This window comes from Rhodamnia argentea, chromosome 10 (assembly GCF_020921035.1).
Source record: "Rhodamnia argentea isolate NSW1041297 chromosome 10, ASM2092103v1, whole genome shotgun sequence".
Taxonomy (NCBI): domain Eukaryota; kingdom Viridiplantae; phylum Streptophyta; class Magnoliopsida; order Myrtales; family Myrtaceae; genus Rhodamnia; species Rhodamnia argentea.
The window spans coordinates 1,735,005-1,754,112 of NC_063159.1; the positions used below are offsets into that span (position 1 = coordinate 1,735,005).

Sequence of the window (19,108 nt, forward strand, 5' to 3'; positions counted from 1 at the left end):
GTAGAATGGTCATTTTTGGGGTTCGGGACCCAAAAATCACAAAATTGAGGTCGGGCCAGTTGAATGTGGCCATTTCCCATTTTTTGTGATTTTCTAAAAAAAAATTATTTTTTCTAATTTTTTTGATTTTTTTTATCTATTTTCTAAAAAAAGTTGGGAATTTTTCGAATCGATATTTATCGACCCTCAAAGTCTCAAAATTTTCGATCCAGACTATAAGAATCCTGAATCGATCTAGAAATTTTTAGAAATTTTTTGTGAAAATCTGGGTATTTTTATGAATTTTCTAAATATTTTTACAATTTTTTTGGATTTTTGGTTATTTTTATTTATTTTTAGATTAATATTCCGGACCGAGTCAACCCGGTCCAGAACGTTCGTGACTCGCCGAACACAAAAACGGTGCCGTCTTTACTTTTTCTTATTTATTTTCTATTTTCTAAACTATTTTCTAATATTTTGAATATACAAAAATGAAACGGACGGGCGATATCAATCCCAGATTTGATCTCGACCGTCGACTCGCACTTATTCAAAATGACGCCGCTTCGGGTTATTGAACGGACGGCTAGGATCTAAGCTTAGATCTAATCTTGGCCGTCAACCTACCTAAGCTAAAACGACGCCGTGTCTAATAATGAAACGGACGGCCACGATTTAACTTTAAATCTAATGCGGGTCGTCGACTTGCTTACGCTATGAAACGACGACGCTTCGGTCATTCTTCACGAAACGACGCCGCAGTGATTAAAACCTTGAACGGCCACGATTAAACTTGGACTTGATCCGAGCCGCTCATTCCCTATTTGCCCTAAACGACGTCGCCTAACACTAACTAAAACGGCGCCGTTTCATTATTTTTATTTTCTATCTAATATATGAATTATCTAAAAATACGAAAATGAATATCCAATGGTCTAGAATCAAACCTATCAATTAATCGTGACCGTTGAATCGAGTCCGAGTCGGCTCGCTCGCGCCAACGGCCAAGCCGACTCGGACATGAGCTGGACCAAACGGAGCTCGACACGTAGACCTTTGACCGGTTGACCGAGCCACATCAGCTCGTCTCCTACCTCTTGACGACGACAAACGGATGGCCGAGAGCTTCCGGCGATGATTTAACGGTGAATCCTCGATGAAATCTCACGAAACTAACGCCAATCGATTCGTCTCACTTCCTAGATCAACATATCCTAAAATCATTCGATTTCATCCACAGATTTGCAAGTATCAAGTCACGCACAGAGCAATATTGCGAAGTTCAAACTCGAAGCACAGAGCACAATAATCAATCCTATCACACAGAAGCTAGAAGAGGAGGTAAGAAAACTTACCTCGAGCTCGCAAGGGCTAAAATGGCATGGCCGACGTTCGACCGGACCGGCATGGATTGAAGGTTCAACTCAAGGTGCTCAGGCAAAATCAATGCGAAAACAAGTTGCGATGATGATCAGAAGTGCTCCGGGAACAAAAGGCACAGACTAATTGAAAGAATCGTGCTAGTGAAGTTGATGTGCCATGATCGCACGGTGAGGAGTGAGGAAGTTCAACTCACCACTTCGGGAGGTCTCGGGCCGATTGGCTTGGCGTGATCGCTTTCTGGAACCGAGGATAAGCTTCCGGACTTGGTTTCGAAGCTTGAGATCGCCCGAGATGGTCGGACGAGTGGCTCACGGTTTGAGCTACGGCGACGCGGCAACGGTGCTCGCGAGAGCCTCTCTCTCTATCTCTCTCTCTTTCTCTCTCTATTCTATTGATGGACGAGCACGAATGAGCCCCCCCTGATTCGCGAAGCTTCCCAACTATTTATACTTGGCCTTCGAATTTGCACGCGCACGGGCAAGCTTTGCCGAGCTGTCCTCACGTGCCAACACGTGAGTTTTGGCTCTCCGGATAGTGACGAAATCATTAGGATTCCGTCCCGGTCCGTTAAGCCTTCAATCGTTCACAAACAAGCGCGAATTTGACATTGTCTTGAAAATGTTGACTTTCGCCTCACCGGAACTTTGATTGTCAATTCCGCCGTATTCCGGCGGCCGTTAGTTGTGCCACCGGTGGCGATCGACACGACTTGATGCGCAAGATAAAAACCCCACGTTAATTAAACCAATTAGGGTCGAATTAGCCTTCGATTTGGTCGTGGAAGTTCATCGCTCAATTCTACAAATAGCGCAGGTAAATTGGGGAGGATGACACTGTTTGGACCCGTTCGACCGGTCCGACCGGCGGTCAGACCGGTCCGAACCGGTTCAGGCAGTGTACATTGCAAAATTTTCAAAATTAAACACAATTGGTGGGGAATTTTTGCAATTAAACTTCAAAATTGGACTTAGGGGCCTGGATATTGTCTAGAAATGCAATTTTTCCCAAAATTTTCTATCAATTTATGCAAAAGCCCCAAATTTTTCTAATTGCCCAAATTGGGGAAATGTTCAATTGAGTGTCAATTTGATCAAATTGGACCATGAGACCTAGGCCAATCGATTCAAAATGTGTAAAAACCTAGGGGGACGGCCCTATTTTACCACAAAAGTCCCTCAATTAAAAGTAATTTCAAAAATTGGCAAGTTGAGGGACTAAATTGCAAATATTTTGGGGATTTTGCCTAATTCGTGCAATTGGTGCAATTGAGGGTGCAATTGGTGCAATTGAGGGTGCAATTGATCAAATTGAAACTTGAATGGACTGCAATTGAATGTCAAGACACAAAATGTGCAAAAATTGCAAATAAAAAGACTCAATTGGTATTTTTTGTGCAAATTCAACTCTAGGTATTATGAAGGAACGCCCAAAATTGAACTCAATTTTTTATTTTTCTTGAGGTCAATATGAAGAGGGAATTAAAATAAAAATAACGAATATTTTTCTATATTTTTGTGATCTCGAAAAGTATTTTTTATGAATTTTCTAATATTTTCCTATTTTCCGAAAATATTAAAAAATGCGAAAAATATGAAAATTATTTTTTTGTTCAAAATTGGTTCCTTAAGCTTGGCCAAAGCTTCCAATGTTGATTTTTTATTTTTTTGATTTTTTGTGAATTTTTGAGAATTTTTAGAAAATAAAACTAAAGGAAAACCGACTAAAAATCAAGTGTCAACACTGAGCCATCAATCGTTTTGGATACCTCATTTTCCCTAACTTTGGATGGTCCGATCAAATTTCGTTAATTATGCTTAATGACCGATTTATTTGCTCGATAAAGTGCCTCATCGATTACTTTTCAAACTAAAATTTTTTTTCGGAAAATCGATCTTGCACGCGATCTTTAGTGAAATTTCCGACACATCCTCGCACGATACGCCGTCCCTCGAATCCAGTCCGATCGGATATCACCTTAAAAATTTGAAAAAACAGCAAAAAATTAGAAAGTTTCCAAAAACAAATTCGAAAATTGTTTGGAAACTTTGTTGTTGAACTTTCTCCACATTTTTCCGATCTAATTAGTACTTTTAGTCTCTATTGCACCTTGGAGGTTGGCCGATGTCTATTCCGGCCCATTTCATTTGTATACCCGTCCTTGTCATGGGTTTTCCATTTGCAACTTTGTATATAAATACCCGAGAGCCGCAGATTTTTATTTATCGCTTTAGATTAGCTTTGTATATTTCCTCTTTTATACCCTTTGAATGCTTTGGTTCTTTTTCTTTTTCTTAAGATAAACATGGAAATTAGAAAAATGCAATGAAACGAACCCCTACATGACCATTTTGTATGAACGCCTAGCATGGTTGTAAAAATATGACTAGGAATTAAAAACGACTAAACCTCGCATGGTCACCTTAGGTAACAATCAATCTCACAATAACCGCAAGGGCTCTGGTTTCGCGGAATCGAGCGGCATCTCTCGTCTGCTCGATAGGATTTCCGGCCCACTTTCATAAAAGGCCGGTGGCAACTCCTTTGCATGTATACTCGCACATATCACACGACCACACTAAGGTCGAAATAATAATTTTCGACATCGTGACTTGGTATGGGCTTGGGAGGGCCCGAGCTAAAGGGGCTGCATTCGAGGCTCCTTGGCAATCCATTAACTCGCCTTTCCTCAATTTGTCCAATCGAAAAATTCGAGGAGCAGGTCGCGACAACAGTGAAGGTAGGAGACAGTGGGCTTGTGGAAGGAGATGGATAGTTTCGAGAGAGTATTTTGAAAAACTATCTAGGATTTCAACTCACTTTTGGTAAAGAAAACATTTTCGATTCGGGTCATAACCCAAACCGAAGCATGTTGCAATACCCATTTTATAATCATATACCCAAATATAGAGAGATCCGAATTGAAAATACCCGAGAATTTCATATCGGTTAGGGTCGGTTCATACTTCGGTTCGGGTTGACACCTCTAGGATTTATGATGATGTCCTAATATGTTAATAGAGATGCATAGACAACGTGTATGGCGGGGAGGCCGAAAATTCAAAATGATAGGCTTGGGGGCAAGCATTCTATTACGAGGCCTGACTCGTTCTACAATCTTTGTTCAGGGCCGATCGACTTCATAAGAGAATTCAAAATTGAAAATTGGCCTTGTATGCGGATCGAGTCTAAGAATTCGACACATGTCCTTGTGAGCTGGAATTAGCCTTTACATATGGATAGGGCCAAAGGCCCATCTCATGTTTCCTTTCTATTGAAAAAATAAAAACCAAAAAGAGAGAGAAAGGAAACTTGAGTTGGGCCCGAGCAGATTGAAGCAATTGTATAAAATATGACGATATATTTAGTAGAAGTCCTAAAATTTGTCACGAAAGTGCAATTGAGTCCTAAAAATTATAAAAAGTGCAATCAAGTCCTAAAATCTGTCAAATTAGTTCAATTGAGTCATTCTATTAATACCTTCAATTTGTCTAACGAAAAATGCTGAAGTGATATTTTAAATTAATTTCCTTATCATATGTGGCATTTTTTATTATCTTATTTTTTGAAATTTCATTTACATTGAATTAAAAATTGAAAAAAAGCTAAAATTTAAATTTTAAAAAAAAAACGCAGGGCCTCGGCGATGAGGCCTACTGCCGCTACTACTACCCATTGCTAGAGGAGCTAGTGGAGGTCACCAACCTAGGGCGAGGGTGGCCTACCCTGAGCTAGGGCTCGCCCAAATCTAGGTTGAGGAAACCAGATTTGAGGTCCAAAGTTGATTTGCTTTAGCACAGAACACAAGCAAGATGAAATCGCACAGAGCAAGAGCTTGAGATTAAGAAAAGAATGTCAATTCATCCACAGTAACCAACAACAATCACACAAAAGAGAGCATCATGTTCAGTGCGTTCATAAGATCAAAGAGAAGCTTCAAATGACAAAGCACGACACTCGCTTAGGCGAGAGTCGCATTGCCCAGGTCTAGGTTTCTTCAACCCAAATCTGGTTGAGGCGTTGCCCAAGGCTAGCGAGGGTCGACCACCCTCGTCCAAGACTAATAACCTCCATTAGCCCCTTAGCAATAGTCGGCGGCTGCAAGACCACACCGGCGAGGGCTTGCCCTTTTTTTTCAGTTTTGTTTGTTTCTTCAAATAAATTTTTAGCCTTATTTTCAATAGTAAGATTTCAAAAAAATAAAATAATTAAAAGTAAATTTACGGTATTAACAAAAAGACTCGATTGAACCAATTTAACAAGTTCTAAAACTTCTGGCCAAAAAAAAAAAGTTTTAAAAATTGATTGCGGTTTTTGTAAGCTATAGGACTAATTACATTTTCTTAATAAGTTTTAGGAAGTGAACATATCCCTAAAACATTAATAAACAAGTTATAAAAAGGGAATTTCCTTTTGCGTCGAAGGGAAAAAAGGATGTACGTATGATGATGATGGTATGTTGAAACTGCAGCACCAGGCAACGGTCGCTCGGTCTTTGCATGATAACACTTCTTTTTTTGGATTTCTCTGCCAGAAGTCAATCTGGCGGGGAAATCCGTTTGGTAAAAACTTTGCCGAAGTAGAAATCCGTTTGGTAAAAAAATTGACTTACGGCAAGATTTCTAACTTCTTGCAAGATTTTTAACTTCCGGCAAGATTTTTGGCCAACTTTGAGAAGCAATTTTTTTTTACTTCTCCACCTTAGAATTACTTCTTTGATCACGCCGACCACCGCCCGGCCGCCGGTCGCCGCCCGGTCGCCGGCCGCCGGCCGCCGCCGGTCGCCGGCCGCCGGCCGCCGCCCGGTCGCCGGCCGCCGGCCGCCGCCGGTCGCCGGCCGCCGCCCGGTCGCGGCCGCCGCCCGCCGCCGCCCGGTCGCCGCCGCCGCCCGGTCGCCGCCGCCGCCGCCCGGTCGCGGCCGCCGCCGCCGGTCGCCGCCGCCGCCGGCCGCCGGTCGAAGTAAAAATTTGTTTCGAGTTATCAAACGCATTTCTCTATCGAAATCAACTTATGAAGTAGAAATAGAAAAAACTACTTTTGCTAAAAAGCGGAAGCTGAAAAATTCACTTCTTGCCATAATGACTTCTGGAACAGAGAAGTGTTATCATGCAGCACCTTCGCTTCCTTCCATGGCGTCGACCTCCGACCCGTCAAGATCACCCGGCAACAATGACTTCTCGGCGTCTCGCTTCAAAAAAACAGTGAGTGCTCTCTCTCTCTCTCTCTCTCTCTCTCTCTCTCTCTCTCTCTCTCTCTCTCTCTCTCTCTCTCTCTCTCTCTCTCTCTCTCCTGATTTTTCTTCCTTGCATTTCGTCGAGTAGGTTTGTCTCTACGATTGGTGGTTGACGCAAGCTGCAGATGATTCTCAGGAAAAAACCCTTGCTGTTTCTGGCTTCGTTTCACCCAAGTAAGCATTGACATTGATCTCCTAGGGTTGTTCTTCCGTTCGTGTAAATTTCTCACCTTTGAAGGAAAAATCAGAGCTTTCCCATGGATTAGCGGTTTTTTTTTTTGGGAGAAATCTAGTCAATTTGGGATGAACATCGGAAAATGTAATCTTGTAGATCCTAATCCATGGAAAAGCTCCCTTTTTTGAGACATATACAACCTTGGTCTTTCATGTCTGAATGCGTTTTGACAATGTGCTGGCAAGATAACTATTGGGGCTGGGGATTTGGGTCGTATCATCGTGATCATGTTCTTGTCGGTTATTCAAGTCATTGGCTGAATATTACAAAGTTAGTGTAGTATAATGATAAATTGTTTGTTTATTTTGTAAAAGTTTCTCGGAATTTATTGAGCTGTGTCTGTTTTGGGTTAGGCCCTGTTTGGTTCAGCATTGCAAGTGAGCATTGGGGCTCTAAAGTCCCTTGGCCAAATGCAAATGGCGTTTGGTTCATTTTTTGACTCACTTTCGGAAGATGCAATTGCATCTCAAATCCTCTCCAAAGTCTCTTAGCCCAAAATACCTCTTGAGGTACATTGGGCTAAGGGACTTTGGCGAAATGCAACTAATTTTTTTATTATTTTAATTTTTTCACCTTTGCTTGCCGCCGGTCGCCAGCCCGCCGCCGCCCCCCCACCGCCGTCGCCTTTTTTTTCAAAAAGAGAAAATATTTTACAAAGTTCATTTTTCACCAAACAACATTTTCATCAAAGTTGCTTTTTAAATGTGTTTTTAAAATGCACTTTACCAAACACTACTTGCATTTTGAAAAAGGTTTTTAGCCTAAAGGTATTTGCATTTTCTCAAACCCCTTGGCCAAATGCTGAACCAAACAGGGCCTTAGTTGTACTCGTGATCTTTTAATTTGGGTTTCTCTTATCCAAGTTGACTCATTGTTTGAGTCATGGATTTGCATCGTACAGAAAGTTGCCACCCCTATTAACTAGGACTACATCTTCAGGTAGTCATTGTTGTCCTCGTGACTTAGGTTCTCAATTAGATTTCTCTGTTGGCATTTACTTTATTTTCGTGGTGTAGCAATTCCATGAGCTCAGAGGACTTTTTACTCCAGGCAACAATCTGTTCAACAAGTGGTTCGGGTGTTCAAGTCAGCTCCGATCACTAAAAGATATGATTTTTCAACTCTTGAAACGGCGAATGGTGTTTGTGTTGTGGTGTCTGGGTTGATAAATAAGTCGCGTACTACAGAAAGTGGCTTCTCATCTGAGGTTTGTGAGTCTCTTGCTATTTTCCTGCCCGTGTAGGCTCTATCAGTCAGCATATATTCACTAGCTTCTCAGAGCAACAACCTTTGTTTTTAGGCTTAATTAAGCTTTAAGAAGCTATGAATTGCAGAGCATTTTACGACCCCACTCTAGTTTGAGCTCTCGGACCTTGACCATGGAAATCTTGACATGGGCAAATATCAATGGCGCTTAAAAGTGCTCGGGTTCAAAATGAAAGAAAAGTAAAAAAGTCATCACATGGTGACCTGTTCACAAATGCAGAAGGATTCTGAACAAGCTGTTGTGAGCCGCTCTTAAATCCACTTTTAATGCTCAACTTTAGCTGTTCTAGGGGAAGATTTTTGAATGGAGTCGAGGTTTGTTTGTCCTTTGTGCAGTCATCTTACTATTTGACTATGTCATCTCATTGCAATTTCATATGTTAGATTCAAAATTTGTGCTCTTTGTAGATTTTCAACAATTTTGTGTTTGGATTTCCTCCTAATTGGGAAGATTGTGCTTCAAAATGCTTGGAGAAAGAATTGAAGATAGTTTCAAGACCAGGAGAGGAATCTGTCTATTTATCAACAACGAGAGGTATGTAAGCAACACAAGTTTGCTTAAATTAACTTTCATACGTTAGGTATTATGGTTTTACGTGATGACATGTTGCTCCAAAGTTTTTGTGCCTTCTCAACTAGAAATTTTAGACTTGTTTGATGTTTGTTGTTCTCCAACTTTTTGTGTTTTGGATTTCTCCATTCGACTGACAGGAGATAGGAACCTTAGTTTGAGAGAAAGAAACACCAGGAAAATACAATATAGGCAATAGTAAATACGCACAATGTACAACTTTACAATGTCTGTTCTCCAAAATGCTGAGATCTGCTGCAGTAATGTGGATCCAATGCTTCCAAATTTGGCATTGAAGGATTTCAAGTTCTTATCTTTTTACACCTGTTAATGCGGCTGAAGCACTCTCTTATTGCAAATGATTGTGTAGAACATTCTTGTTTATTTGTACTTTGCTCAAGATGACAATCGAATTTGCAGTTGTCATTGCCAGGAAGTCTGGGGAGATTGTTTTAGTTTGGTAATGTCCTCCTGACCATTTGCAGGTGGGAATAGAAAAAGTGAAATACATGCAGATAACTCGATTAGGAATGCACCTATTGTTACCAGCAAAAGAGTTACCAGATCGGGAAGCAAATATTCTGCTCTATCAGGTTCAATAGGTATACCTGCATGTCTACTTTGCCTGAATTAATGGCAATATATTGGTGAGAAATTTCCATCCATAAAATGCTACTTCAAGATTTTCATATCATCGGACGTCAAAGTTTACTTCTGGCCAGTTTATATCTTCACTCATTACTGCTATGGATTGCAGTCAAAACATTTTATTGCTAGTTTGACAATTATCTGAGGAGTTAGCATTGCAGGTCGGAAGGGAAAAGGCAATGTCGATAATAATAGTTTTTGTGGGGAACCAATTGTGTTTAAAACTCCTACAGGCTCTCAAGTAAGTGCTCTCAGTTTCTGACTTTGTCAATAATGTTTGAGTGTTTTGGCAAGAGTTTCGTCTTTTGCTGCTTCACCTTTACAATATCAAACATTGTCAGTTTCCCTATTCAGTATTGAGAACCATGCAGTGGGGTTTTAGTGAACGTGGATTAGAAATACTATGAAATGCCCCTTAGATTGATTTTCGAACTGAGGAGAAGTGTCATAAAACTGATTATCTTGTCCACCGGGAGAGATTGCCGAGATTTTATAGTTTTTCCTGTAAGCTTTATTAACATTTACAGGTGATTAAATTTTGATGCCTTTCTCCACATTTTCCTGGATATATTATCTCACTCCTTGTCATTGCCTTTTCCTCCCAGACTTAGCCTTGCAATTCTACTCACTGTTTTGACACAACATTTAAAGCTGTGAAATTCTCCAAACTAACCAAAAGGCTTTTGAAGGGGGAAAATATAGCGCCTAAAACATACGGATACTTGACTTGTCAGCCTGTACGCATATGTGATCTGTGGGCGGAATTAGATAGGAATGTACTTATTCATTACTCATTTGAACTTAGGGCAGTCTTTGCCTGCCTTTCTTATCATTTATATTTTTACCAGTATGGCTTTATACGGTGATCTTCTGTCCACACCCACAAGTGCATCTGCCATCATCTTGCTCCTATTTTATTTGCATATATGTTTATGGGCAATTGTTTGGTCTAATGCCTTCTTAATTTGTTTCCTGCTTTGTTTAGGGAAGTTCGCTCACATCTCCGGATTCTTTCAAACGTTCTAGATCTGGTGAGTAGGCAATCAGACCATATTTCTGTTTAAGATCTACAATTTGCTGTTTAGGCACTTATGGATTTATAATAAGCATATATTAGTTTTTAGCTCCCGTTGTACACCTTAAAACCTTTTTTTTTTCATTTTTACTTTGACGAAGTTAATGAAATGGAATTATCATTTCAATCAATACGAAAGCATTGTACATACCTGAACACATATTGCCAGTTTAAATGAGAACATGCTTTGGAATGATGGATCCGCTTGTATGGGAAGATTCCAGTTGTCAGTCTTTATCCTATAACAGTTGGGCCTGTATTTAGCAAGCATTAAATCAATTCTTTTTAAATATACCTTTTGTGAATCACATTTTTACTTCCAAAATGGTTACTACTGCTCCCAAAACATTGGCTTGTCCCATTCTCTAGTTATATATGCATTTGTTGATGCTTTGAACTATTCAAGTAGTCACCATCTGTATCCTCTTAGGCCTGCATGAAGTGAGCATTACATCAATATTCAAGGATTTTCCCCATGTTTAAATACAACTTTTGTGAGACACAGTTTCGCCTTCCCAAAAAGGTCACTACTTCCAAATCATATATTGCCGTCTTGAAAGGCTCGTAATTCGCTTTGTCCTGCGTGTTTAGGAAGAATTCTTTTACCCAGGTTAGAGTTCTGGCGAAACCAAGTGGCAGTTTATGCACAGGTATGTAGTATCTTTCTGATTCCTGCAATTTCATGTAATGTTTATGTAGTAAGTATGGTTTGCCCTTTTTATTATAGTACCAGCCCTGAGTTGGCATAGTGGTTCAAGCAACCAAACCCATGAATCTAAGGAAACTGCTACCCGGTTACGTAATTTTTTGCTGCATATTCACCTTAAAATCTTCTTCCATCATGTCATCGAAATGTGGATGAACTTCTTATAACTGCATATTTAGTACAATTGTATCGATTGCTATTTAAAGTCAACTAGGATTTGTTGACATTCCCATATTACTTTTTATTTAGGACCGTGGAGTCGCTGGAGTCCAGGAAGGCCCAAGTTTGATTTTAGATGATGGTTTGTCTCCTTAAATTTTCTAATGCGAATATATGTTACTTTAGCTACTGTTCCCAAAAGGTCGGACGAAATGGTTTTTTAATGACACTGTTGTAGTGATGCTTATTTTGCATATTGACCTATCGACCTTCCTCTAATCATTCAAGCACAAAAAGACTTCACCATTCCTGTGAGAAATAGGATTTTCTTTTTGTTTTTATTCCCAGTCCAACAGCTCTTCCAGGCCCTGGGTAAAATTGTCTTCAGTATCAGATCAAATGGATAATGTCATTTGAAGAATGGATAGAAATGCATGGTGTCAGCTTCGTAAGCAATTCATCTGGATTAAAACAGCAGGACATAGAGACTGAGCCTGCATCAGTGTAAGCAATTCTTGCATGAAAATCAACTTAGTTCTTTTGCAATGATTTTGCAGATTAGAACATACCTAAGCAGGTGGAGTTTTTTCCTATTTCTTGACGCTCGTGAACAAGCTGTACATGTGACGTACCAGAATTGCTTTTCTTCAAGTTTGATGCGCTAACCAAACCGGTGACTCCGTCTTTTGGGGCTTTTTTTTTTCTGAACGATGCTGTCTTTTGAGTCAATACTGATGCAGAGAATCAAACCTGTGCACTTTAATTTGTTAGGCTTTCTTGCTTTTGATTATTATTGTCGGGACGACCTTTAATTTGAAATTGACATTTTGGGACGGAAGGGTTGCAGGGTTAAAGTCTTGGTTTTGGGGTAGCCAAGCATGAAGAACCGTTGTGAACGTACTTTATAAGCATGGAGTGCGTTCAAGATTGGGCGATTGGGCTACTTCTTGCGAGAATGGTTGCTTGTTTCCATTTATTGTCTTCTATTTCACCAGCTTCGCACGCATTTTTTTCGCCCGTGAAAGAGTTTTGGACGGAGTTGTTATTTTTCTCACTCTGCTTGAATGTTTGATTTAAGCACTGGCGGAGCCAGTCACGTATAAGCGCAGGCTCGTCCTTTGCAGACTAACTGAGGTATCTAAGACCGAAAAATGAAGTGCGGAAGTGAACGTGTAAATCAAGTCTGGAACACTTGATAAACCACCTGGTTAGTTTGCCTGCCATTTTGTTTATTCTTCCATATGATGCATCAATGAGTGAAACTTTCCTTAGTGTATTTTTGCTCTTCTTCACCTTATATCATCTATAATTTGCATCGAAACTTGCATCCAACCCTAATTTTTGGGCGACAAGCGGTGACAACGTGCCTCAATCTCAACGTGTGTGACCCTCTCTTCCCACTTCAAAAAATCATTGATACAGATGGAAATGAAACAAAATGTACTGTTTGCAGAATAAATCATTAAGAGAAAAATATGAAATATGTACATGAATTCTCATCTAGCTAACGAAAACATACCTCATATTTAAAATTACAAGTTTCATACCTCGCTTAGCAATATTGGACATCTTAGTACGATCTTTGCCCCTGTTCCCGTAATACAACAGCCCTTCTCACACACCCCAAACACACAAACCCTATCCACAAATTTCAAACACCAGCCACCTAGGTTCGGCCTTATTAGACACCACCTGTTGCCGCAACAGCCAAACACTTGCCCCTCTGACGCCGACGCCTACCAAGAGAGCTAGTTCCCTCTCTCTCTCTCTCTCTCTCTCTCTCTCTCTCTCTATTTAAGGCTATGAAGGTTGCCATGGCATGGCTACCTCGGATTGACACCGTAGATGCCACGGGTAGCCGTACGTCAATGGAGGCTTGGGTGTTTTTAACACGCTATGGTCTTTCACTCGTTTTAGAGGGTGTAAGGAATCAAGTTTAAACTCATATATTTTTGGTATTTTTCCAATAAAAAATGGACGAAAATTGTCTTGTAAGTAGAGATGTCAAATGGATGTAGAGATGTCAAATGGATGGGTTATATCAAGTTTGGGTAGGTCATAAATAAATTCAATACGATTTCACACATTTAACTCACATTGATTCATTTACTTAATGTATGTTATGTGACTCATACCCAAACCAACCCATATTCAGTCTAAACCCACCAACTTAACTCACTCAAAAAAAACAAAGAATAAGCTTAGCATATCTCCAAAATAAAATAAAATAAAATAAAAAATATGCACAAAAAAAATTTTAGGTTGCTCCAAGCTCAACCTAGCGAAAACGCATCCCTCGTGGAATCCCTCGATGTGCTGCTCCTCTCCCACCGCCGAGGGTGGATATGTGGTTGGAGGCTATTGTCACGAGCCATCCTCAATCCTATGCTCTGATACCAACGTTGTAATGTGTGGGACATCCCGGGGTGTCCCCTCGCGTTTTGTTTTAATCTTCTATTACATAATAAAAGGGCGCATGTAGAAGACTAGACAAAAAACAAGTGTATGTATTACAATCAGCAAGCACGACGCCTATGGGTACAGTTTTACTTATAGGATTCCTAAACTTGTAGTAAAAATGCAATAAAATTGTTCAACAATTTGAGAAGATAGGTACTTTTATATATTTACAATAGTTTAGGGGGAAAAAAAAAAAGAAAACGAAGTGAAAACAAACATCGAGGGACCACATAAAAAAAAAACGAAGAAGAAGAAGTGTTGCGACCTAAAAATTAATTTAGGTTAATGGATTATTAGGTTAATTAGATGAATTAACTAACCTAATACGGACTCTCCCAAGCCCTACCAATTCGCAACTTAGGTTTGATTTTTAATTTAGGAGCCGCCACTAATCTTTTTTGGTAGGTAGATTAGATACCTAAATAAAGTACGGGAGAATACTTTATTTTCTGCTAACTAGAGATTTAGGGTTCGGGGACTTGATTATGTTAATTTTTAATTAACACCCTTTCGGTACCAAATTTCATGAAAATTCCTTTTCCCGATTGATGTTTTGTGATTTTGATTTCTTTTTTTTTTTTAATTTTCGGATTTTTTTTATTTTTATTTTTTGAATTTTCCATTTTTTTATTTTTTTGAATTTTTGAATTGAAACAGATGAATTTGTACAAAACTAAACAAAAATGCCCATAATATACCTTTAAATCCGATTTTCCGATAAATCTTCCTATTCCCGAAGATCGGGGCTAGAGCAAGATTTTATTTGCTACATTCTCGGGGATTCGAGCTAGTATGCGGATAGTGGTATAAGATATCAACGTCCCTTCTTGCCAAAGGGCAGAATACGAAATCTTATACTAAATTGCCGTCCCACTCCATAAGATCATGGTTAAGGCTTGCAATTTAATATTCCGAAGGGTCGGGCACAAGAGAGCATATATTATAGGCAATTTTGTTTAAGAATATTCAAATATTTATTGAATTTTTGGAAATCCTTAGGGGATTCTGGAATTTTTAAGGAGATAAGCTCCTATCCACAAAGGATTGATATCTTTTAATTCAAGAAAAGTTATCTCTCGAGATCTGAATTTTTTTAGATAATTCCTCGAATTTTAAAGGTATATTCGGAATTCCCAACCGAGATACAAATCTTATCCGATATGCTTAGGATTCGGAAATTTTAAATAGAGCAACAAAAGATGTCGGATATTCTAGAGATAGGCATAATATCCACAAGATTTGCTCAAAATTCAAGTTAAGCAATTATCACATAGATATTAGAAGATCAATCCATATTCACCCAATATTCACTCGACATTCAAATTAAGCAAGCAATTCTCGGAATATTTCAAATCAAGATCGTTACCTAATCCCAAGATCATGTTGCCAAATTCAAAACGATGACGGGTGACAGTGGGTTGCAAATTCAAGCCAGCGATGGATGACAATCGGCGAGGGACTTCTTGATGGACTTGTGTCTCATAGTGGGGACTCGCGGCTTCGTTTGCGGCTGTTCAAGTGGAGTCATCACAATGACACCAACTACGACATGGACTTCTTAGGGACTTTGAGCAGTAAATCGCGAGAGGACACCTGTGAGCAAAAAGAAAATAATTTCTTGGGACTTGTCAAAGAAACTACCGGACGCGTTGCATGGTCGGGGGATGTTCAATGCTTCGTGGATATTCAATTAGACTAGTTCCCCATGTTTGACGAAATTCTTCATAATCGTCCACCGCTCAGGCTTTCATCTTTAGCTGAAGATCTTTTCCCTCTCTCTTTCTTTTATTCTACACGTGGAATCTATGAGCAAAACGTGGGAAAGAGATAAAAAATAAAAAATAAAAGAACAATGAGGAGGCGCAAATATTGTGAAACTAATGAAAGTTTAGCTTCCCTTTTTTTGTCCTTTTGTCTCCTTGTGTTACAGCCTCGGACCTCTCTGTTTCTTTTCTTTGACCACCGCCAAATCCAAGTGGGTTGATCTTGATCAACTCGCAAAAGGAATGAGATACACCAAAGCTAATCCGAGAGTGGCGAAAATTGCTGGTGTCGTTGGAAATTATTCGTCGGCTCGAGATCTCGTTCAGAGTTGATGGAGTCGTCGATTCAATGTGTGGCTCAAGCAAAGATTGTGGACGTTTCTCCTAGTCTCAGAACACTTGCATCTCTAGTGTGAAGAACTTGTCTTCTTTCCCTTTTTCCCTTCGGCTTTTCTTGTGTGTGCAATCTTGAAGACTCCAAATACCACCGTTCGGATCAGCCTCCCAATTCTGGCCGTGTGTCTCCCGCAAGGAAAAGGAGAAAAAATTCCAACAAGGCTTCTTGGGATCAAGGCATCCTCATGAGCGATGGACGTTCCAGTGCTACCCTGTACGGAGAATGTCTTCTCTCTCTAATGGCCGTGTATTATCATGTAAAGTGGCCCCCCCAACCCTAGGCATAACACTTGTATTTATAGATAGAAGTGTTCCAAATCAAGTGCCTAAAGTTTCTTAATTTTTGTAAAATAAACCCGGGCTCAAGATATAACTTAAATTAAGTCCCCAAGGGTGTAATTGCACGAATTGATCCTTGAATGAGCTGAAAATTTTGGCCTAGCCATATAGATGGGCTAGTCGATTTTTCATGTCAATTGTGAGCTTAATTAGGCTTTTTCCAAATAATTGGCATTTTAAATAAAGCCTTTTTCCTAAAATATAAGCTCCAAAATAGTTTTAAATTTTCGGCACATATGTCCATGAATTGCTAAAAAATTTGCCCATCGGTTTAAGTCCAAATCGCCCGACAAATTAAGCTCGATCTCGCACCGTTTATTCGGATAAATGCTGATGCAATGCATGAATGAAAAATGACTTAATTATTTTTGTCTAGAACTAAAAGATTAGCTCTAATTTTCTATGCAAAAATGATTGAAAAGTTTAGTCAAAATTTAGGTGTCAACAAGAAGTAATTGTGTTAGAAATATGCCCTAAAGCGACTATGTAATAGTTACATGTTAGGGATTTCAGTTGTATTTTCAATTTCTTATTTAATTAATGGCAAAGACGTATTTATTCATTTGTCCAATTATTTACTTATATGGATAAATTCCATAAGATCGGTTTAGACTGGACCTATTCTTAAGACGTTAAGAATATGTGTGACGGGTTCACGGTTAAACCGAATCTTTAAAATGTTCTCGATCAATGGATCATTGAATGCATATCAATGATCCTATTGAGATCGGTGTGTTCTTGACTTCATAATTAAGTATTGGATACTTAAAGGAATGACGAGTCACAAGTCATTGGGTATTGCGATGCACGAGTTAGAACACGAGTGCTTGTACCGGACAAGTTCACTGAACGTGACACGCGTTGAACGATTAGCGATATGGAAGCTTTTAGCGTGGTCAATGTCTAATTGTTCATGCTTTGATCTTGTGTAAATAATCCTTAGACCTAAGGCACGGTGTTGACTTGTGTGTTGGATGGCTATGGTTCATGAGGACGCATATTGACGGTTTGTCGATCCGTCTCTGTACTTGATGGTCGCAGTTCATGCACATACGAAGTTACACGTGTACGCAAAATGGAATCTGTCTCCTTGTCACATGCAAGGTATGATATCCTATGCAATTTAATTATGACAATGCATTGAAATCCTCAGCCGGGGTTATAATCGAGAATGAAATGTTCATGTCTCGTATAAATGCATGTCAATTAGATTTGTGCATATGATCGAATCGGTGACTTGACAAATATCCCATAATCTTTGTTCGATCGGGATATAGTAAGACAGAGGGATTGAATTACAACGTAAGCAAAGGCGACGGGTTCATTATGTTCTTAAAGAATTCACACTGTCTAGGTAGCCATGACACATTGCTAGATGTTACTCATGACTTGTAGGACCTAGAGGTTGATCGGGACAATCAATTCTCTTAGAAGTACTAATGTGTTAGTGCATGTCTTCTTGCCAGCTTAGTGATGAACCTAGGGATGTCACACACCTTAACCAATACATGACGACGTTGAACGGAAAGACGATATTGCAAATATGTTTGTAATTACGTAGACCGAATTAGTCGAAAAAATTAAATTAAATAAGATTTAATTTGATTCTTATTTTTGGTCATGGACGTACGTGCATATGATGCACATGCACTCTTATAGTGGACACATATTGATGTATTCGAAATGCACATGTGGTCGCACTATTATGCTTTTATTAAATTATATGTAGATATAATTTTTTTTATAGATATATATAATTGTGTTGCACGCACATATTGATGTGCGTGCAACAAACTTGGTCAGCACATGTTGTGTTGACCAAGTGTTTTCCTTTCCTTAAAAAAAAAAAAAAAGGATTTTTGTCTTTTTTAAAACTTGATGCACACGGTCAACAATCGCCGACCGTGTGCCTTGTTGTGCACGATCAGCAACTTCCGCTGATCGTGTACAACGTGCGATCGGCAACCGTTGCTGATCGCACGTAATAGTGTGATTAGCAACGGTTGCTGTGAGAGAGAGAATTTTTTAAGTGTTCGTAAAAGAACTGTTGTAGTTTCTCTAAAAAAAAAAACTCTCTCCCTTTCGTGACCAAAATTTTTAAGATTGCGGAGTATTGTATTCACGAGATTGCTAGCACAATTGAAGTGGTTATCATCAGCAAAGTTCTTTATTCTGTTCGACGTTGCGATTAGTGGTGTGTCCGAACTAGAGGCTCGACACTTGTGGGGCTCGGATCGCGTAACGTCCGAATCTTTTCGTTCCAAGCATGCTTCAAGAGGTAATCCGTTAACTCTCTTTCATTTAATATGATTTTCGATTGAAACGCACGAACTACGCCTCTGGAGATACGTGTATAGGTTTTTATTTACTTCCGCTGCGTATTTTATATGTTTTATTTGCCTATGCATGTTACGTGTATTCCAACAAGTGGTATCGAGCCAATCCTTACGCGGTTTCGTGCCTTTAATTGATTTTAGGTCGTAGTGATTTTTGCGATGCTATGGCCAATTTATTTTTAGAGAATTGTTCTTTTTACGTGGCTGATAGAAGTTGATTACTTTATTCGATAAATTAATCAACGTAGCAAAAATTGAGGCTAAATCAATTTTGAATCGAAAATCTGTAATTTTTTATATATTATGTATGAATTCTGCAAAATGATTCGCGACTACGAATCTAGTGGCGAGAATGCTATTGTCGCTTAGAATTACGCATGTGAAATTTGTTTCGCTGGCGTTGATTTCTTAACGTGGTTTGCGTTGCTCTACCATGAATATGATTAAATGCAGAATTTTATTTGTGCCTTCCAAAGCTTTAAATTATGAATTTATTGCTCACGTGGAAAGGTGGTGATCATGGAAAAATTCCTAATCAATGTGATTGATATATGATTGA

At 39.3% G+C, this 19,108-nt stretch overlaps 1 protein-coding gene and 1 long non-coding RNA gene across 2 annotated transcripts; both read left to right on the plus strand.

Moving 5' to 3' along the window:
• The first annotated feature begins 5,793 nt into the window (after positions 1-5,793).
• LOC115731608 (kinetochore-associated protein KNL-2 homolog) lies at positions 5,794-9,301 on the plus strand. Its single transcript, XM_048271298.1, has 6 exons — positions 5,794-5,861; positions 6,478-6,563; positions 6,684-6,769; positions 7,881-8,037; positions 8,505-8,631; positions 9,153-9,301. The coding sequence occupies exons 1-6, from the start codon at positions 5,819-5,821 to the stop codon at positions 9,299-9,301; spliced, it is 648 nt and encodes a 215-aa protein (XP_048127255.1). The 5' UTR covers positions 5,794-5,818.
• A 127-nt stretch (positions 9,302-9,428) lies between these two features.
• On the plus strand, positions 9,429-12,161 carry LOC115731607. The gene is made up of 4 exons (XR_004014261.2): positions 9,429-9,556; positions 10,301-10,346; positions 10,982-11,040; positions 11,346-12,161. It is a non-coding gene; the product is annotated as an uncharacterized LOC115731607 (long non-coding RNA).
• Positions 12,162-19,108: the final 6,947 nt, after the last annotated feature.